Here is a 22,570-nt window from a genome sequence, read left to right on the forward strand (position 1 = left end):
TGAAGAAAAAAATGGCTGTGCTGACCAGGTTTCTTTTCTCTGTGCCAAACAGCTTTTCGTATTAAATTAAAATGAATCAAATTACAAGTGTGGAATAAGTTGAGGTAATATCATGTACCTATGTTGATTCAACGTCACCAATTTCGAATGATTTTAAATTTTTACGTTCATTTCTGGAAGCAAATACAGTAACAAAAAAATCCTCTAGCTAAGTTAAAAAAAAAATACAAAATACAAAATATGATGAAAAATAATAAACTTTAATATATTGAAATTCAACAAAAAAAGTACCGCGTATTACAAAGTAAACAACACCATTATACAAAGTCGACGAGGTAAAAATAGAAATAAATTAGACGTAAACGTTCTGCACAATAAATAAAATAACTTCTTATAAAATATGACTAAAAAATTGGTATACACTGCGGGACGCTATCTTAGAGCACTAATCGGAGGAGTTTTGATCCTCTTCGTTCGACTGTAACATAACCGATGGAAAATTACGTTGGAGTAAATATTCGCTAGGGACTTCTATAACTTCGAAATCAGCAAAAGGCATCAATCTATTTCTCCCGATCACTTCTAAAATCCAGTTAAACTCTACGGAGACAGCTTCGTACGATTGTAACCATCCTACAGAAACAAACATACGTAAATACACTTACATTGGGGAAAAATTGAAAGCTTGAAACTTTCATCGATACAAATAAGCGCAATTACCGGCTATTTTCATTTCATATTCGTCGTCATTGTCTTCGTCATCTGAAACGATGATTATGTGATGAAGTTTCGGATACAATTTGAATTCTCGTAGACTGTTCACAACAATTGCTCCGGTTTTTCGCATAATACCCTGGAAGTATCGAATATTTCGTTATAAAAATTGATTTATAAAAAATATAGGAGCATAATTTTCTCCACGTTGATATGTATTATATTTCTATACTCACTTGCAGTTGTTCCAATGAGCACTCTTGAGGTACTGGTTCAGTGAAATAAATGCAGTAATCGTTTAACCAACTCAAAGGCGACGGAGTAACACCCTTTATCACGTGATAAGTCCTGAGAGGACCGCATTCTCCGGACGAATCAAAAGGTATGAATTTTTCCTGCAGAATAAATTTTCCATTATACATATATTATACACGTACCTGTCTAATGTTAAATTGAGAACAAATGCTTAGAAATATTACCTCGTTGATAATTTTCTCTTTTGTCAGACACTCGTGAATCCATTTCATGGACACAATTCGTATCTCACTGACAATCGCTTGCAAATACTTGAAAGTTCTAGCAGCTCTGTTTTTATGATTGGTTTTAACAATCAGATGAGTACTTTTTTCAGTCAGCTTATCGACATAGGTAGCGGAGAACTTCTCGCAGAATTCTCTGATTATTCGAAGATCAGGTTCTTTTAATCCGCTCGTGGCGATCTGTATTTGATCACATGCGGATGACAACAGTGACACGGAAGAATTAAACAGCTCCATGCTGACCTTTTCTCTATCAAAGTCTTCTATTTTTTTTGCAGGTTCGTCGCTAGGGGTCACCTCACAGGCGGCTGGTTTTTTCACGACGGAATACTGCGAAACATCGGGTAATGGTTGTACTATGTTCAGATCAGGTGTTCGATTACCCACAATGGAGAATTCTTGAAGAGAAATGTCTAGAGGTTTTCTTAACAGGTTGTGAGGAGTTCGGATTTTTTCCAAGGTATCCGCAAGTAATCTGAAACAATAAAAACACACGAAGAATTATTTTTCTGAACGTAATACTGCTTGTGTTTTTTTTTCATATAGCTGTTTTTGAATATGATGAAAAGAGGGGGAATAACGTTATTTTCCACATCCAAGTCACACTTGCAAGATCAAAAATTGATCATCAAATAATAATTTACTTATGTAAAAAGAAATATTCACCTTCTGGGTTGCGAAGTGGGAGTACCGGCGACAAAATCGATATCATCGTCATCATCAGTGACCACCTGAGAGAACAAAAAATGAAATTCGAACGATAAAATACAATATATATTACACTCAATCAACAAGAAACGTCTTCATGATCGATCGTTTACCTCATTTTTATCATCATTGTACGCAGCAACATCTTCGGTATCGGGAATGGCCATCAGAGTTGAATCTGCATCTTCCTTCGGCTCTCGTAACGTCTTCGTAGCAGAAGAAACAGTTGCGACAGGACGATCTGATTCGAAGAACGTTTTATTCACATCATCGCTGACCTGAGACAGCTCCTTCGCCGAAGCTGGCGAAATTAAACGCACATTGGTATTTTCCAGAATCGACGCGGATACGATATCTTCTTCGTCTTTCTTATCGATGCCATGATCACTGAAATCGATTTCGTTAGATCGATCTACGCTAAAATCAGTAGCTGTTTTAATTGCCGAATCGTCGGGCAATTCCACGCTTAATTCCGTTGGTAGCACATCTTCGGGTATTTCTTGTTCAGGTTTTTTGTCATCGTTGTCGTCGAAATTCAATCTACAACTCAATTTTTTCTTTCCATTCAGCGTTTCTGGACTTAAAGGAGTGTAGCCTGAAATATTGGTTGTTTTATTGGCGCTTATGACGTCGATTGTAGCATTACCAAGTACACTTTCGTTCATGAAGTTATCATCTATTCGTTTCTTTTCACTCGAGGTAATGGACGAGACCAACGTGTACTTGGCGGTGGTATCCAGTAAACGTATGTCGGGCGTTTTAGCGGTTATTTTGACACCTTCGTTGATCGGTTCGGTTGGTGTGTCGTACACACTCGGAGGGTAATTTTTCTTCGTCGAGTCGCTCATGTGTTTCTCGAACAAGTCGGGAAATTCTTGCTTCAGAAGTGCCAAATGTAGCCCTGGTGATGTTTGACAAGCGACCTCTTTAGTAGGAGTACCACGTTTCTGGGTAGGAGCATCGTTGTAGTCGTTCGATAAGTTTTTACTGAGCGGTGTTGAGACAACGTTCCTGAAAAAAAAAAGACGAATAAATTCGATGAAAATTCTAACACGAGTAAAAGAAATAATCAACTTTGCAAGCGAAAATGGAATTTATGGTAAAATGGATCCGTTACGAGACACGATTTTTTTTTCAAATATTGGGTAGGTAGGTTGGTAGGTACCTCTACACCTATGAAAAGATTTGAAATTTCATTATCGCCAAAATTGCGTAGGAGCAGATATTTTCGTACATGAGCCCAATTTCATTTCGCTTGCTTAGTTGGAGAGAAATTCAACTTTAAACTCACAATTCATTTTTATCGCTGGACGTGGACGGTGGAGCCTCTACTGGAGCGAAATAATGCGAACTTTTGGCCGGTGTTGTTGAACTAAGGCAGCTTTTGACTTTTTCTACCGATAATTTCGATGTATTTTTGTTGAAATTTTTCTTCAAACTCGACAACGCTTTGTGCGTTTTGTTGTTAATACTTTCTTGTAATTTTTTCGCCTTGTTTACTTTTGTTTCACGTTCGACGTCGGAATCAAAAGTTTGAATTTCATCTTCCAAATGGACATTCGATTCCAACGTCTTCGATAGAATATTTTCGGTAACTTTTTCGACTGTTTCGATCGCATTATCTACTTCCATGGGTATAATTTCATCTAGACGAGAATTTTTGACCGGAAGAGTTTCAGGTATCTCAGGTTGAAAAGACTGGTGCTTTTTGGATTGCACTTGTTTGGGCATTTCTTCAGCAGAAAGGGTCGTTGGTGTGGCTGGTACATCGTGAACTTCTGCTACAACGATTAATTGAGTATCTCTGGCTACCATTACCGACGAATCGTCAGAAGCTGGAAATTTCTCGCGATCTTCGGGGTCAATGGGCAAATGAGCCATTTTATCAACTGGGGTAGCTGATTTGAATAACTCGTCGCATTCTTCCTTTTCAGCAATAGGGCTGAAATCTAGAAAGATTAATTTGTCGTCACGAATTTTTTCTTCTGCAATGGGACTGATGTCATGGTACGATTTGTTGAACAGGTTGTTTTTAGCTCGAGAATACGTTTTCGTGATTTTCTTCATGGCTGAGACGCAAGGAGTACTGCTGCACAAATTGCCTTTCTGAGAAAATATATCCGTGTTAGTTTCGGGGAATAAGGGAAGTCCAAGTTTGCCACATTGTTTGCTCACTGCATCGGATTTCGCAGGAGAGAATGGAGTTCTTGGTTTTTCGGCTGAATTCTCATTATTCCTGCAGTTTTGTTGATGATCGGTAATTTCAGCGAGGATTTCTCGGTCTCGAGATGCTTTCGAAAGTTCTTTTTCTGAAACTGCGTTTTCAACAGCAACTCCGATTTGAGAAGTTTTCTCTTCCGTCAGGTCTATTAAACTGTGTTCTTCGTCCAAAATTTTTTCAGATTTTTCGGTCTCTTTAGAAGGTTCTTTTCCTACCACATTGTTAGCAATTTCGACTTCGGGAACTGGTTCCTCTAGAACTTTGGTTCGAGATGTTTTACTTTTCTTTGGATTCATGGAATCAGATTTTTGATATTTCTTTTTGTCATCAGTAGGGAGAACTTCATCAGATTTGACCTCTGTTTCTTCATATGGATTAGTATTCGAATTATTGGGTGATCTTTTTTTCGGAGTCAATTTTTGAATCAGAACTACAGGATTTGGTTCTTCTCGTACTCGATCATCTGTATCTGCAGTTTCGGGAGCTGTATCTTCGTTACCAAGTTTGGAAGTTTTTTCTTCCGTTGGATTGGTCGACACTGTATCCAATTTGATATTTTTTGTTTTCTTCATTTCGATATTTTCATTTCGATTCAAATCGGATTTAATAGGAGATTGCTTTTTCGGAGTTATTTTTCGATTCTCTAGGAGATTTGTCAAACCTCCTCCAACGGAAATTTTATTTCTCTTGTTTCTTTCTTTGACCGACTTGAATAAACTCTTCTTTCTTTCATACCTATCATTATGTTTCCAAACATTCAAGTCCAATACATCGGCATCCATGTCAGGTTCCTGTACGAGAGAATTTTTCGTCTCGCCGACGCTGTTCTTAATTGAATTAACTACGGGGGTTGTTTTCGTCTCGGTAGCATTTTGTTGTTTTTCTTCACCTGTCGCAGATAAAACATCAATATTAAAAGCTGATTTCTTAGAACGTCGCGAATTGTGCGCGTGACGCTCCGAGTCAAAACAGTTTAACAAGAGTTCTAATTTATTAAAGCTTTCAATCGGCTGTAGGTAATTAAATCCAGAAAAAGTACCTTGATTGGATGAATCTGATGAACGCTGCGGTGATTTCATCAACTGCTTTAAAGCTTTTTTACGTAAACTCTTGGGTTCCGATTTTTCTTCTTCAATTAACGAGTCTTCTGAGTTGATTTTCATTTTAATACGTTTAGATTTACTATTATTTTGATCGTTGGGTTCAGTATCGCTCATTTTACGTTTACGTTTGGTATTTGAAACAGGTGTTTTAAACATATCTGAAATGGTCGGTTGTAACTCTAAGTAGCTTTCGTTACTTTTACGTTTACGTTTAGAATTTGACTTGGGCGTAGAACCATTATTCAATTCAGAAACAGTCGATTGCAGTTCCAAGTAACTTTGCCTTTTTTCGTCAACTTTTTTCTTATTTTTCGTCGTCTCTGAGAATAAATTTCCAGACTCATTTCCCGCGGTGCTCTTATTCGCGGTATTTTTACTCCCGTTCAAATCTTTATTAAATTCCAATTTCTTTCTGGAATTTTTCGATGCAGGCGATTTTGCATTCAATTTTTTATCTTGAAGTGAAGTTTTTCGAAATTTCTTCAAGTCAACCTGGTCGTGTAACAACGAATCAGCTGGTGTGCATTCGACGTAGTCATCGGCGAATTCAACGACATCAGCTGCATGAGTAAATTTTTCCGGCATGAGAAGATATCTCATGATTTCATACAGACTGCAAGAAAACAAAAATAATTAATCATTATTCATTACCATTTTTGGAAATCATTTGAATAAAAATTGAATAAATAAAAAATCTTACACTTTATCCGAATTGAAGTTGGACTTTATTTCATCTATGGCATTCAATATGCCGGAAAAGTTCTTAATATCTGTACGAATGTTTCCTTCGTTGCAACTCGTACATTTCTTAAGATTTTTACTACACTGCTCGCAATATTTATGTCCGCAGTTGAAAGATGAAGAGTTATCTTTCAACAAAGATTTACTGAAATTTACACATAGATTATTAGCCATTCATAGATTATGACCGAAAATACATATAAAAACAGAATACTTATGTACTAAAATACGAGGGGAAAAAAATAGAATATTTACCATTTAAAACAACTCAGAATTAAATTCAGCGAATTTGAAATAATGTCCAAAAATGCATGTTTCTTCTGGGGCTCGATTTTATCGATGATTCCCTGAAAATAAAAATTGCAATAAGTAATTAAACGAAAAAGTAACAGGGTCGGTAACTGGTAAAAAGGACATTAGGTAAATCAGGTCAGTAAGTCAGTATTATAACAAATAATTTTTAAAAAATGCATAATTGCACACAATATAGATATACGTTTATATTTTCAAAAATAAATGAATAAAATTGAAAAATGCATCTTTTCAATTTTCAAATTAAAAATGAAATATAAATGAAACCTATTTTTAAAAAAAACCTACATATTGTATAATTTAGTTGCGAAACTCGCCATTGAGCTTCGCTCATTACTTCTTGGAGGATATTTTGGAAACACCTGACAGGCAACAAGAGATCACGGTATCATATTTCCAAAAGAAAAAAAAAACAACAAAAATCCGAAATCGCAAGCACATTTAAATTTTAGACCGAAAAAACATTGAAGCGATCAAGCGAATTTAAAAAGTTTGAACCGACCTAAATGTTGATAATTGTGGGCGGTGTATGCCATCAGGTTATTAATTTCACTATTTGAATGCTTTAATCGTGTCAGTGATCGTTTATAATGGCCGAACAAATTCAGAAAAACGTTCAAACCGAAATCGACGTACTGAAGAAATATGAGAAAGAATACAAGACGCTGCAACAACAACGGCAACAATTGGATGGCCAGCTGAATGAAAATGAAGTGGTAAAAACCGAATTAGATTTCGTCAAAGACAATGAAGAAGTATATAAAATGATCGGCAAGGTATTAATTAAGCAAGACTTGACCGAAGCTAAACAAAATGTCGCCAAACGAATGGATTACATTAAAGGAGAAATCAAACGAATTGATAACGCTTCTACGGTAACCGAAATGAAATTGGAAGATTGTCGAACAAAACTCACAAAACTACAGCAAGAATTACAACAATTGCAAGTAGGCAACGTTGGCAAAAAGTAATCACAAGTTTTCGTTTCATTTTCATCATTTCGCTTTGTGATATTTTTTGGTATTTGTACCTAACATATTTAATACTAATGAAGATGTTTCTTTTAATTAATGTAATCAGCAGTTACTAAGTTAAATAATTAATGTAAAATAAATTTTTCTATGGCAATTCATGTTTCTTGTTCGATTATATTTCGAAACGTTTTCAAAAACTTACACAGATGTACGTTCCAGTCGTAAACATGAAATTAAAGAAACGTGAAATTTCGAGTGACGAGTGTTATCATATTGGGTCTATCGATGATAAATATGAATAATCTAGGAAAAACTTAGAGGATAAATCCAAACGTAAGAAACATGACTGGTGAAGATGTAATCAGTTCACAAATTATGCACAGATAATCAAAGATCGAGTTCGAGACAAAGATCACAATTATGAATTATGAATATTTTTCAACCATCAAATAGCAGAAGTAAAAAGCAGATGATACTCATTTCTAGCAAAACTAACTGATTTAAGGTTTAAAGAAGCTATCAAAAAGTCTGAGAAATCATTCGTCTACGTATGAGTATCAACTCGCAGAAACATAAGGGACTCTTACCACAAGCTGTTTGTGAAGGGTGTTCTGCACGATTGAAGAATCGTATTTGAAATCTTTCTCGTCATTTTTGGTAGTCAACGAGGAATCCATCTCAGTCACTGGTCTGTCAAAAATCTGTAGATGACAATGATTCTTCACAGCATCCGGTTGGTGTTTTCATACATCTGTACAAGAAACAAGTAAATACAACAATCTGAGAATGCAGTTGAACGTTAACTATGGCAAATGATAATCATAATTATTGTATCATACCCGAATAAATGAATAAAATTCCTACAATTGAACGCTGATAAAAAAACTCAGATGAAACAAAATGGTCCATCAATCATAGAGCAGTTTCGATTAAATAAAATACATGTCACCAATATAAAATAGGTTTTTCAACGTCAACTTCATCATTGATTAAACTCAATCGATTACGAAAAGTAAATTTTATCGTAAAGTTGAGAGAAAATAGGGAAAATTCAACAAATTTGACCAAAAAAATGGAAAAACTTCACCGTTCTCAAGAAATTTCCCGCCGACGATTCCAGGATTTCCAAAATTCCGAATTGACTTTACGTACTGCTAGAAGTCACTTCGTTGTAATTTTTCCTTTAAAAACGTGGCATTTTTCTCACAGACATAAAATTTTTCGCAATCCACTGCATTGCTCCACTCCAGATACCTATTTGTAGAAAAATAATCAACTTCGAATCCTCTTTTAGCGCAGCATTCAAATTGAAATTATCAACTTTTCAGAAATTGTTCTGTTCTTATTCACCTTTTAGCGCAAAATTTATTAAAATCCAGCGAATAATATAAAAAATAATCGCATATTCAAAAGATAGGTAATCGGCCAATCATTCGAGTTAGCACGAGTAAAAGGAACGGTACCTTTTTCGGTGAGCTTACAAAGAGCAAAATAGTGATTTCTGCGCATTCTGCGTATGATTAGTGCAACTGGGCAAAAGAGAATCAACCTTAAAAAATAGAGATTTTCTTACCAAAATGGTGATGTTAAAGGATTGAATATCTTACTAATTTTACTTCCAATAACCTAAGTTTTGCTTTTTATTTGTGATACTTTACTCTTAAACCGTGATCGAAAGTACTACAAGTTCGTGAGATACATTCGGTTGTGTATATATCGTAAGTTTTTATTGCGTATAAGAGTTAAAAAGCCCACGAGAAGCTCGTATCTGATGTATATCCGTGTTACTTGTGTACTCTAATTGTTCGGGTTTCATCGTTGTAATAGTGCATTTGAGCTTAAAAGGCCGTTTAAACCGTACGTTTCGCATCATACAATGGTACTAGTATTGCTCATTCTTTGAGTGGTTGAAATTTACGCAGAAATGAGTGGACGCCCTAGAACAACTTCCTTCGCTGAAGGAAACAAACAGCCTCCTAATCCTCCTCTTGGTGGCTTCAAAATAAGTAGTAAGTAAACCCTTCGAATGATAATATTACCACTGTATTAATCTCGAGTAATTATTAGTTCGCAGTTAATCGATTGATAACGACCTGTGCCTTCGACTGTGTCATCATCGTAGTTCTCTCACCATTGTCTTTAATTCTCTCTGTTCTCATTTTATAGACGCTTCTCATTACAGCAGGAGGTATTAATCCTCGATTACTAATTCTCATCGTCGACGATATTGCTACGGTTATTGTTTCTTTCATTATTCTCGTACCAGTACCAGTGCAGTGACACTGATGTGGTGATTGTGGTGTCGTGTATCCTAATTTTGATCCTAGCTTGTGAGCTTAGATTCGTCGTAATCGTCTCCATTTTCGATATGCGAGATAATCTTTGTGTGCAGATCAATACGTACAGAGAAGTCCGTTCAATTACCCAGAGAAGTACAGTAATGCGGAAATTACATCGATTAGATGATGCATAGTTGAGTGGATTTCTCATATGATCACGATACGAAGCGTCGATGCATGTTCTGTGTACCTTAGTGCGTCATCAATTCCATTATCAGCGTTGTCTTTTCGGTTCGCTCGAGATCGAGAATGATTAGTAAAACGAGTAACGCGAATTAGTTTCATTTACATGGATCATAGGCCTAACCTAATTTGATTAATCATTACCCTGTTTTGTGGAATACACGTCGATCGATTCGATTCACTTACATGCTGGAAACGCAGATGAAGAAAACTTGCTTCAAATGGTACATCTTCTCTGTGATAATCGTCGTGTTGAACCGAATAAACGAAATCGTACGCCATTGAGTTTTCAAATAACCTCACATTTGAATGTACAACCATCCCGAGTCACGGACGATTGCGAAATTTATTTACGAATTATTGCCATCGATAAGTTTGTTGCCAGAATTACGAGATTATTGTTGTGTTTAATATTGACAATTCGCTTTAATTTTCCTAGACGCAGTTGGTGTTAATTAGCGAATTTGTTCGCCTTACTGTTACTCGATCGGTACCTACCTAGCTAATGGTTTTCCTTTTCATCGTTGACCAGACGTATTTACCGAATGATTAACACGAAGTGAGAAATTTATGCAACGAGGTCAATATTTCTTAAAACGCCAAGTTTCCCCCCAAAAAACTCTCAAGTTCCAATTACTCACATATCACCTATCTAATTTTGGATTCCGGGCACACTGCCAGTATTTAATCAACTTGACGATATGAATGTATTTCGAATGCATTATTTTCATATAATCTTACAGATTTAACAAGTGCAATGGCAGATTTATTAGTACGCCGGACGTATGTGTACTCGTACGATTATACACAATGAGAAAATGAGATTCGTATTTGCGTGCAGCAAACCTATGTAACCGATTGTTTGGCTAGAAAAAATGTACCGTTGTTGTCAAACACTCGACGTATTGTTGTGCAAAATACAACCTGCGATTTAAAAATATTATTTTTTCGGTGACGCTTTTTGGAAAAAAAATTGCACGAATGGTGTGTTGGCTGTCTGCAGTTGTACGAGTGGATTCCATTTCGTTTTGAGAACAGCGTAGTTTGATGAGGTGATAGAAAAATGAAAAAAATAGCATCTCGGATCTTGACACGCGTTTGCTTAGTGTTAATTATTCGAATATAGTAATATTTCTGCGACTGGTGATTAAATCGCTCGCGATGACTGGTGCATTAACCTAGTGCCCGTTACGTTCTGTTCTGTGCTCGTATCTTGGACTCGCGTAGCAGCTTAATTTTTTCTAATCTTGGCGAACGACTAATAAAGCAGCAAAACGCTTTCTAATGTTTTTAATTCGTATTTAGTTAGTAAATTATGAGCAAATGTAAAGCGGCGAATTTACAAAGTAGGTAATTAGTTAAAGTAAATAGGTTGGTTGATGTGAATGAACTAACGACGTCGATTTTCGTTATTTGCATTACACCCAAAAAGAACGAGCGAGCGAGAGAGAGAAAAAACCAACATACAGACAGGTGTTGGAATTCGTGAGTGGAAAATGATGGGTAACCCGTGTACCGTACCGTAAGTTTCATTAGTATGTGTGCTGCCTGAGCTTGTAACGTCGTATATACTCGTAGCTATAGGGTTTTACTTACACTTTTACATCCCGGTAATTACGTCGTGATGAAAATTTCATTGTAAAATTTTAGGGTTGGTAATGAATCAGTTATACTCGGTGGCTGGTTTTGGTTTTATTTTTGCTTTTGCGTTTGCGAAAATACAACGACGAGCACGCGCGGTCGCCGTGTTTTATTAATTATCAAGATTGTCGTATGTGTTTATCAAGGTCATGGTGCCCTGATTACGTGACAATAACCTGAACGGTAGGGTGATCGAGTCGAGAATTTTTTCCCACATCTGTGTACCACCAGTAGAAATTCTAACAATTCGGAAGTCTTTTTCGGTGCGATTAAATTTTTCGCAAATTTGATAGGCTATTTATCTCAGTTTTAGTAATATTTAAAGCGCGACGCCGCGCCGAGTATTACCTAAAAATAATCTGATTTATGGCGTTTGTAATTCTGCGAATTAAAGTATTCCAACTTGCACTCGTAAAGTTCGTAAATATTACCAAGAACGCAGTACACGTGTAGCCGTGTTTAGAATTTATGCATTATCGCGCGCTTTTTTCATATCGTTTCGTTATTGCATTCGACTGTCGGATTTTCCGGGCGAAATTTTTTGCAAAATTGACGAAAATACTATTATTTTTTGGAAATAATTATGCGATTTAATGTTATTTTTGATCAAGTCTATGTTTCATAATTCCGTTCTACGGATACCTTTTGTACGTAAAAAAACCAAATTGTATTTCAGTGCTGGAGTTGAAGAAACTAAGTCGTTATTTTCCCAGACGTTTCGTAGTCATGGAAATCACAAATTCACGAACTTTTATTACGATTTAAATATTTCATAATGAGTTAGCATCGTGTCGAGTCGCTTATTCTTAAATGGAGATTGATTTTGAAAATTGTGCAATGCGCTAACGAGAATCACGTGTAGAGTTTAGTCAAAAGGATCGTCTTTTTGATATACAGTACAACTGAGGAGTGAAATCGATAAGTAATTGACCTTAAAATTCGTTGATTGGATATTTACTTCCCAACAGTATGTCTGTGAAACGCCTTGTCGAATATGTCAGATTTGGATGTGAGAGAATGGATACAGATGATGTACTAGTTGCCCTCTATCTGAAATCTGAAGGAGCTGCAGATTTTGGAACAACACCAATGAGCAAAATTTAATGAAACTGTGAATAGTATAAAGCTTGATTTTACTCCACTTCAACGGCTCCTTCTCTTTTCACCAAATGTATTTTGAACTGTTCTAAAAAAAATTCTGAAAATGTTTTCAAATTTCTGGTCGTTAGAGAATACCATTGAAAAGGATCAAATAACTGATTCGACATTTAGAAATACAAATAAAGTATTGCTTTTGTAACCATTTTCAACCAATTTCAGCCTTAATCGGATAACTGGGTGTATTATGTGAAATGGCCTTGTTCTCAGATTCTGAAACTAGCCACTGAAAATTCTTCCTCGTGATCTGAAACCCCTGCGATGAAATTTTCAGATCGTTAACTCACCCTTGGCCCCTCCAAAAGATACACTTGTAAAAATTTTCGAAAAAATGTACTGTAGTAATTTCTTTTGCTGAAATTGTCAATTTTTGCTTTTTAATTAGTTTTTTTCCTCAAAAATTATTCGGAGCCTCGCTTAGGGATTTGCCAGAAATTGCCAAAAAGTTTCTAAAAATAGGTTGTTTTTTTGCTAAAATTCCCTACTCTTACCCATTTTTTCAAAAATTGTCCTGAAGTCTCGCTGGTTTGTCTGAAATTGCCAGAAAACCATTCCTTTTTTTAAAATTGTTGATCTCGTTTTATTTGGCTAGTTTTTTATTTAATTTTTTTGCTAGAAATTATTGAAGTCCTTCCCTACATTGTTGTCAATAATTTGTCTAAAAGTTTCAAAGTATGTTGTGCAATTTTTTAGAATTGAAAACCATAACATTTCAATTCGTAATGATCTGTTTTTTTTTTTTGGTGATTTTTTTATGCATTAAAATGTTTTACTCTGTGTCTTTTTGGGAGGGAGGGAGGGAGGAGGGGAAGGTGAGTACGAGCTCTAAGGTAACAATTTTCGTCTTCGGCAATTTCGATTCGAAATTTTTCAAACTTGATGGTATGTTGGAAAGATGTGCAATGTGAATTTTTTTCAGAATTTTTTTGTGGGTAAAAGACCTTTAGAAATGCGAAAAATTGATTTTTTTCACGATTTTTTCCGCCTAAATTGGCAAATTTTGGCCAGAAAACTGTTTTTTTGAAATGTATCACGAAAGACGAGACGCCCAACTACATCATCAGTCCGAATTTGAACTAAACTTGTCGTATTTTTTCTATGTTTTACAATTATTGTTATTTAAAAATTTGAATCGCGTCATTTTGAGAATCACCGACCGATCCACCTTGTGGGTGGCACACGGGCCCAAAATTAAAGTTTAGAGTCAGGGTATCTTACAGGTAGTGAAAGTAGTGAAAAATTAGTGAATTTTGTTAAAAAGGATTCAAATTTGATACTTTTTCCCGATTTTTAATTCGTAGAAGAGCTCATTTGTCGACTTTTTTAGAGCTTGAATTACACATTTTTGAGAGCTTTTGCCCTCGCTTCGCTCGAGCTATTTGTTCTTTTCCCCCATAAAAAACGTATTGTTCAAATTCAAGAAGTTGAATCAGAAAAATAAACTCCTCCCTGCATGAAGATATTTTTTTTCACTTCTCAAAACATGAATTTTTAAAATCTTTTGCCCTCGCTTTGCTCGGGCTCGTTTGCTTTTTTTTCAATACACAAATCATTTGAATTTCAAAATTTTGAAGCAAAATAATGAACTTCTTATACTCGTAATTAACTAACCCATCACAACCGATTTTCGAGAGCTTTTGCCCTCGCTTCGCCAGGGCCAGTTTGTTTCTCCTTTCCGCAATTAAAAAATTCCAAACTTGAAGGACAAATCATTAAAACTCGCCGTTTCATTTCGAAAAATTGGTACATTTTTTCCCAAATGTCGTTCAAATTTTTCATTAAATGTTTGCACATTCAAAAAAATGTTTGACTTTGTCAATTTTTTTGTGTGTGTGTGTGTGGGGGGGGGGGGAGAGATAGCATTCTGAAAATTTGGTTGAAAAAAGGTAGTGAAAGAGTAGTGATTTTTTCAACAAAAAAAATCCGTTAGATACCATGTGATATAAACTAGAAATACATCAAGTATTACAATTTCAGATTCCATGGTTGCACAAATTACCTCAGAAAAGTTACGAAAAATGTTTGAAAAATGTTGTCTCCACAAACAAGTACAAAGAGTAGTGTAAAAAAGGCAATTTTTAAAACTGGCGCGCTTCATTGTTGAATTGCCTCTGTTGTGTTTTTCAATATTGTATGTATTAGACATATTGTCTTCGTATTTTCTTCAGCAATTTTTTAGACGAAATTTCGTGCTTATTATTCTTCCAAAATGTCATTACGTCTTGTTTTCGTTGTAGAATTCCACGTATTACCCAATCATTTCAACGTAAATCAGGCATAGGCACAACTACAGCTTCCCTTTTCGCGGTATGGAAAATTAGTAACACCTTTATCATTTGAAAATGACGCAAAAAAAGTTATACGGCAAATAAACACACGCGGAAAAATACAAAATCATAAATGAAAAATTGTTGTGGAAACGAAAAGTCGTCGTTTCGCGATATTATTTGATAAAAGTTAACGTCGAGTTGTGAAGGAAAAAAGAAAAAAAAGAGAATGGTGGAGGAGTAAGAAGAGTTGGATGTGTATTTAAGAGTGAAAAAAATAACGTAGGTAGGTAACCGTGAAATGAAGAAAGAGCGAGAAAAAAAAATGGAAACAAAAATTATAAAAAGTTTTACTTTTTCGATTTCATTATTTGAATGAAAATGTAGAGAGAGATTTTTATAAATGTCGAACGCGTAAAAAGCTTACCACACTGTGCTCCTGCCTCTCGTGGTCCCATCTTGATATACTTCAGCTGTTCTTGTGTAGTCTACGTGGTTTTTTTGATACGATACCAAGATGAAGATTCTTAGGGGGAGAAACTTTCACGAATTTCATTTTTCGAATTTTTCTCAGCGTTTTAATTTCAATTTCGCCGTAAGGTGAGTTGGAAAATTTTTCTCGTACAGAAAATAAAAGGACAACTCGTCGAGGTTGGTGGAAATTTACGTACATACCTAATCTGTTTTGGAAAAAGTAAATTGCATGGTAGTATACTATGGGTAGTTGTTAGCCTGTTCTGCAGGTTTTGAGAGGAGGAAGGAATGAAAGATTTGAAAATGTAGGTCTCTGATACAAGACTTGAAACTCTTTCAATGATTTTTCAATGGTCGTTTAAAAAATTGAATTTTCTTCATCCTACATAAATCCCATCTGCTGCTATTTTTTTTTCCTATCCACTTGTTTTTTTGTGATCCTTATAAATAGAGGACTCTTGATACTGAGAAATTTGTCAACGATTCATGAGATGAAGAAATTTTATAGTTATCAAAAGTGGATCTTGACGCTTCAGTGCGTTAATTAGGTATCTTTGAGGTAATCTTGAAAATAACGGAGTTGGATTTGATTCTTATTTTTTTATCAAAGTAAACTCTCCCATACATTTAGCCATTTGTTTGGTTAAATTTAACAAAAATATTGTAATATTTTTAGCTTGTATTTAATGTTCTGGATTACCCGAAGTTTGTTTCATGTGGAACGATGATTTGAAATTTTTCTGGGTATTTGGAACATGTAATTCTTATAAACGTATTGGGAAAATGCATTTTCATATCTTACTCATTGATTCAACCAGAAAGTCATACTGTGACGCCAGCCAGATTTTTGGGAACTTGATAAACTTACTTATCGTTTTTCCGAACAATTTACTAATTTTGTTGAATTAATGGTTACCAATTTATGTGGGATTGAGAATAGCAGTATTGAAATTTTAAATGCTCTTGGTACTTTCAAAAATTGTAGGTAAGAAAGAAAAAATTGACATTTATAATTCACTGAAATTGCAATTTACCTATGACATGAATTTTAGCCTATAGTGGGTCACCTCAAGAGTCCGGAGTTCCCAAAATTGCGCGATTCAATTTTTCAAATGAGCAAAAATTATAAAACATTGAAAAATTTGACGAATTTGGCCCAAATTTAGGTTGATGGTTGGGGGGGGGGGAGTCTTTTTTGATACGTACATTGCGAGAAAAAATTTTCGACCAAAATTCACGACTTGATGCGGAACAAATCTGAAAAAATCAATTTTTTGCATTGTTCTAGATCGTCCTATATTGTATAAAAAATTCTGATGAAAATACCATTAAGTATGTTGTTTTAAAAAATTTCAAAAAATTCCTATGAATGACCCTTGGTGAAGTCCAGCATCCCTACAAGTTTGAAAAAATTTGGTTACTAATTGCCAATTTTACCCATTTTATAGCGGGTTAAAGGGTTAACTAGCGATCTAAAAATTTTGTCAGATGGTTTTGGACCCCAAAAACCATCTTCGACGGCCTGTAGATATTTTTGGATGCTCTTTTGATTTTTTCCATTTAGTTCAAAATTTCTCGTTAGTTGGCAATTACTTCTCTTGATAGATATTGGATCGACGAGTGTTTTTTTTTTTACCAAGTTGGTATAGCTGAAAATTTCGCATTTAAAAAAAAAAATTCGAAACTTGGTTTCGCAGAAAATCCCTTAAAACGTCTTCTGCCTTCTGAAGTTGACTCCTGAATTGATTTTTTTCTCTTCCGAACAGATCTGAAGCCTCTAGCAAAAGTATATTTTTCTTCAACAATTTCAATCGCTCGAAAAAGCATTGTTGTCTGTCTCGGTTTTGCTGAAGGCTTTGGATCTGTTCGAAAGTAATCGTGATGGATTCAAGAGATCGACTTGACACTCTAAAAATTTTCAAAAAAATTGTGGTGCACAACTTGAGAATTCCTAAAAGCAATTTTTTTTTTCAAAGGGTAAAAACACAAAAAATATACCCTTGTAATTTGACTCTATCCACTGTACCTATCGTAAAAGAGTACATCGAGGTCGAAAATGATTGTATTTTACACAATGTACTCGTACAATGTCGATTGTACACTGGTCCTTAACGTAAAGCTCTCTTATGGATCTGTCGTGGCTGACGATGGCGATATAATGAAAATGAAATTTTCATTTTATTTGTTCGTATGAATAAGAAAAGCAACGGTATTCGAAAGGGCGAACGAGTACAGCGAGAAAAGCTCCCTTAGGATGTAAATGAATTAGTGTTTAAAGGCGACTCGCGACCTTTACCAGTATCAAAGGAACTGTTGCCGCGTTGAATTTGGATGATAAACAATGTCGTTGAAATTTTCGTCATCGTGAGTGTGTCGCTCGAGTCGTTCTACGTTATGATGACAGTGTGAAATGTGTGCGGAATATTTTATAAAAATTGATTTCCTCGTTGTTTATTTTGTATTAAAGATATAATTCTCGAGTACGTTCGTCGAGTGAATTGTAATAAATACGTAATTACCGAACGTTATACGACGAGATCCCATTTTATTAAGGTAATTTTCTGCGTACGATTCGTGTAAAATTTTGTACGACTAGACGTGTGCCGAAAGGTGTATAACTTTAAGTTCACGCGGTACCGTTATACCGAACCTGCTACTACAATAAATAGGTGATTCGTAATGTGTCATAGCTCATGTAATATGTATATAATGACCAGGCTGGCGCGTTCATCGAGCTTAGTAAGTTTAATTGGACTCGATTTAAATTCGGCTCGAGTATTTTTGGTGAAATATTTGACAGTTCAGTATTTAAAAGCGTGCTCGGCTGCCGTTCCGAATGATTGACGGCGCGATGTACGAGTACTATTCGCAAAAGTTTATCAAATTCTTATCGTATACGCCGATTTTTCTTTTTGTACGGTACCCTCCTGTTTTGCTTGATAATGCGATAATTTTTTTACAGCTTTGTTGAAAGTTTTCCCCTCTTTCGGTATAGTCGATTTGCCGACAGTTTCGATGTTCTGTTTTTTTTTTCAGGCTTTTATTTAAATTCAACGTCGCCTTTTACCCTAGTATATCGAGTTTATTTTTATCGTTACCACAAAATGTTACAATATTTATTGTTTACTTTGATGAATACAAGGTAAAAAAACTAGACAGCTAAGCTTGCAAAGTGTGCGTAGCTAGCTGCCTTTTCTACAGCTATAACCGCTATTACATAGCTAAGTAGTGCATGCCTCTAATTTTTCAGAATTCTCATTATCTTCATATAAATATTACATGCAATAATTGAAGAGCTCTATTCCAAAGTGGGATGGATTTTTCAAAGTAAATTTTTCTACAAGTGATTGTTCTATGTCCAAAGAAAGGAAAGGTGCACCGACCTTTGGAAACAGAACAAATTTCAGTATCAAAAACTTTAAACGCATTTTTTGGAGGAAAAAATGACTTAACCCACTTTGGAATAGAGCTCTTCAATTACACCAGGCAACGGCATGCTTGTGTTCGGGTAGAAAATGGGCTTAATCGATAGTTTAGACCCTAAAACAAAAAACAGAGTGGGATTTTTCAATTTGAATTGTTTTTGTGGTCAGGAGAGATGATCAAAGTTTCAAAAATGGCCGTTTTTGCCCTATTTCACGAGTTTCTGGCGACACCAGTATTGTTTTTCGAAAAAACCCAAGGTCATATTCGGATTCTACGCACTTTTTTAAGTAAACATCTTTCCCGGATTTTCGATTTTCGAAGTTTCAAGCGCATACGGACGATTTTTGTTTGTAACATATTTTAAAACTCGGAGCGCGCGACGCTGGCGTTACTCCACGATGTAATCGTGGCGCGGAATCGTGTTCGCGCGGGCGAGGTTCTCGTGCAGTAAAAATTTCGTGTTACAAACGAAAATCTTCCGTATGCGCTTGAATGTTCGAAAATCAAAAATCCGGGAAAGATGTTTACTTAAAAAAGTGCGTAGAATCCGAATATGACCTTGGTTTTTTTCGAAAAACAATACTGGTGTCGCCAGAAACTCGTGAAATAGGGCAAAAACGGCCATTTTTGAAACTTTGATCATCTCTCCTGACCACAAAAACAATTCAAATTGAAAAATCCCACTCTGTTTTTTGTTTTAGGGTCTAAACTATCGATTAAGCCCATTTTCAACCCGAACACACGAAAAAAGTCAAAAATTGTTGCCTAGTGTTATTCATATCATTTTCAAGTTCACATTATCTACAACTTATAGAACTTTTAATCAATTTTTGGAATTCTCAGTGTCTCTAAATGACAAATTTTCATATTTTTTTTAGAATTTCCATCGTCTTCAAATTTATAAAATTTCAAACCAATTTTCAGAATTTGCCTTTGATTCTAAAATTATTAAATCATATAAAATATGTTAAGAATTCGCATTGCCTCTAAATAACAAGAAAAAAATATGGGTAATTTTTACAAAAAATGTTGACTACATATTTAGCACAATAACCAGATCCCATACAAAAATACATAATATAAGTATGATAAAATTTGTTTTGAAAATCGGCAATTTTCAACTGTTCAGTTACAATAATAATTTTTACTGTAATCTTATAGTAAAAATCATCATTTTAATAAATTTTGCTATAACATTAGTAAAAATCAGTTTGTTTTAATAATTTTTACTAAAGCATGATAATAAAAATTACATTAACCAAGTTGTGTAAAAATTACTCATTTTAAAGTAATTTTTATATCATAAAAAGTAAAAATTACTCATCTCAACGTAATTTTTACTGTACTTACGGCGCTATAGGTATAGTAAAAAGTATTTGAATAAGTCAAATGAAAATTCATTTAGCAAAATGATATCATCATATTTCATAACTTTGTTTTTATAAATCAAAACGAGGGGGCTACAGGGTTCAAAATTCGTTTTTTTTTGCACCAGCATCATGTACTCACTCCACAGCATTTACCTATCCAATATTTCCAACGAAAAATCCGTCACCTATACCTACCTACCTGATGGGGATTCGAACCTGGGACCCTACAATTCCTATTCCTACCTACATGCCCTAACCATTCGACTACGAGTACACATGGTGGGTTAGGGCATTAAAAGAATATATTTGTTGGGTAAACGCCCCACCAAACCACTCCCACTTGGAACATACAGCTAACAGATGAGGGGTGTAACAGGGTACAATGAGACAGCTGATTTGAAAAGCGGAGATGGAATAGACTGGGGGTATAGCAGGGTACAATGAGCGGCAGGTGTTTTGCGAGTCCCCTTTTCCCTTTTTTAGGATTTAATGCATTAAAATAATGAACTAAAATTGCAATTACTCAGCAATTACCCATCCGAATTGAATAAAAAATAATCTATTCCCTCCGCCTTAATGATTCTCAAATGGTGTCCAATAGGTACAAAAAACGGTTGGATAGTTTAAGAGAACATTCATGTGTAATGAAATTTCATTTCTCAAAGCGAAACCAATAGTGTGCTACGCACACTAAAAAAGGATAGAATTTATTCGCAGTGAAAATAGAAAGGGTTAATTTCGTTTGTGTAAAATTTGTACGAAATTTTGCGTATTTTTTCGACGAGTAGAATCGAACGTTGTGGTTCGTGTTGTGATTTTTTTCACATTGATAAATTTTTAGCTGAAATCCTCCCATTCATCCGTTTCAGTGCTTTAAATCATCTGAAACATTATTTTTATACTTAGTGTTTTTTACGTTCTGAAAGCTTTGGATCACATTTTCAATTTTTTCAGAAGCATCTGCTGTTCATTTCAGTGGTTTTGATCTTGTCAGAATTTCAATAGAATTTCTTTATAGCTGAATCCTATATTTGAGTTTTTCAAGATTGCTTGATTTTTAATTGAAGGGGATTCTGTTTCGAAATACTTATTCACAATTTCACAAGGAAAACTCTCAATCACTTTTTTTTTCAAAAAATGCGAGGATAGTATGAAGTTTTTGAAAGCTCAATTTTTCTTTTCAAGAATGCCTCGAAATCTCGAAACGTGTGATTAGGTGGCTCCAGCTCCAGAATATACTTTGCAGATCTAGAGCCGATTTGAAATGAGCTGGAAAAAGTGTCTTTTGAGCACGAATTTTTTCAACAAAAAAATGTTCTGAAATCTCAAAATCTGGGATTGAGCAGCATCAAGGCATATTTTCTTTACTATTGTGGTTTGATGGCTACTTCTTGGCATGAGCAAAAAAAGTGGGTGTATTTTTCATATTACGCGATGGTTTTAAAAAAAATTAAGTTCCTGAAAAATATTATTCTTCATACTTACGTCAAAATAGGGCCTTTAAATGTGATAATAATTCAAATGTGATCAGGAACCAGGTTTACGAACTAGGGAGGCATCCTTACTGCCAGAAAAAAATTTGAACAGGACAAAAATGAATCAAGCACAATTTCAGGTGCTAAAGTGCTTTTTTCGATTTCAGATGAATTTTCTAAAATTAAGGGACTCAAAAGTGGGAAACATGTCACCAAATTGACCTACAAAGCTGAAGTCGTATATGGATCCTATTTTCGACCCACCCCTCCCCCCGAATTGATTGTAAACTATTTCGAACCGTTTTGAACAGTTCTTGAGCCTCGAACAGATTTTTTTCGACTTGAAATTTCACCAACATTGTATTCAATGAAGGGAGCCTCTAGCTTTTTTGGAAAATTTCAGTTTTTGAAAATGCTGCTCGAAAATGTATACAGTTCATCTCGAAAGTTTTTTGAATGCTTTGATGATGTAAAATAAACAAAATTGGCAAATGAGAGGTTTCTTTGTCAAAAAATAAAAATTTCGACGGCCAATAATCTGACATAATATAACTTTTGAAGACTAGTAAAAAAAAAGTCCTCTTCCAAGACGGTCTATGTTCGAGTGAAAAAAATTTTCAAATAAATGTGACTCATATTAACGGAAATCCCCAGATATTAAGCCGTTCGAACAAAATACGTATACCTGCTCGTATTTCAGTAATGACATCTTACTTCTCCTCCTTGTCATCAAATTACATATAAGCCTTCTTTCACCTCGTACAAATAAGTATGCTTGGAACCATGTATACGAATATGTAGGTATTATTAACGAAAAAATGATACGTTCTGGGAAGTTGAAACACGTAAAGTGAATTTTTCATCATTTTTCTACCCACTTTGCCTTGACGCGAACGCTTTTACGGTTCGAAAGATTTAGTTCAAA

General features: G+C 35.0%; 3 protein-coding genes across 9 annotated transcripts in view; 2 read left to right on the plus strand and 1 right to left on the minus strand.

Annotated features, from left to right (window-relative positions):
* Window positions 1-239: 239 nt before the first annotated feature.
* On the minus strand, window positions 240-10,175 carry LOC135836182 (titin homolog). Of its 6 annotated transcripts, none has more exons than XM_065350839.1 (11): window positions 10,021-10,175; window positions 7,900-8,063; window positions 6,282-6,373; window positions 5,986-6,171; window positions 3,253-5,898; window positions 2,075-2,972; window positions 1,920-1,984; window positions 1,194-1,728; window positions 951-1,109; window positions 721-853; window positions 240-633 (listed from the first exon to the last, which is right to left on the minus strand). In XM_065350839.1, the coding sequence occupies exons 2-11, from the start codon at window positions 7,987-7,989 to the stop codon at window positions 446-448; spliced, it is 4,992 nt and encodes a 1,663-aa protein (XP_065206911.1). In that variant the 5' UTR covers window positions 7,990-8,063; window positions 10,021-10,175; the 3' UTR covers window positions 240-445. The 6 variants fall into 6 exon arrangements, with proteins under 6 accessions (XP_065206911.1, XP_065206908.1, XP_065206910.1 ...); XM_065350836.1 differs by having other exon boundaries at window positions 9,979-10,175; XM_065350838.1 differs by having other exon boundaries at window positions 9,766-10,175.
* On the plus strand, window positions 6,748-7,470 carry Pfdn6 (prefoldin 6). Its single transcript, XM_065350849.1, has one exon. It carries the CDS (start codon window positions 6,929-6,931, stop codon window positions 7,307-7,309), a length of 381 nt encoding a protein of 126 aa, XP_065206921.1. The 5' UTR covers window positions 6,748-6,928; the 3' UTR covers window positions 7,310-7,470.
* The window catches only part of sgg (shaggy), a 65,764-nt gene continuing 52,062 nt past the window's right edge, over window positions 8,869-22,570 (plus strand). Inside the window, exon 1 of one of the 2 annotated variants that reach the window (XM_065350846.1) lies at window positions 8,869-9,321. In XM_065350846.1, coding sequence (XP_065206918.1) covers window positions 9,237-9,321 — 85 coding nt within the window. In that variant the 5' untranslated portion in view covers window positions 8,869-9,236. The remainder of the gene's footprint in view (window positions 9,322-22,570) is intronic. The other variant, XM_065350845.1, reaches the window with a different exon arrangement.

The sequence above is a fragment of the Planococcus citri genome, chromosome 2 (genome assembly GCF_950023065.1).
Source record: "Planococcus citri chromosome 2, ihPlaCitr1.1, whole genome shotgun sequence".
NCBI lineage: Eukaryota > Metazoa > Arthropoda > Insecta > Hemiptera > Pseudococcidae > Planococcus > Planococcus citri.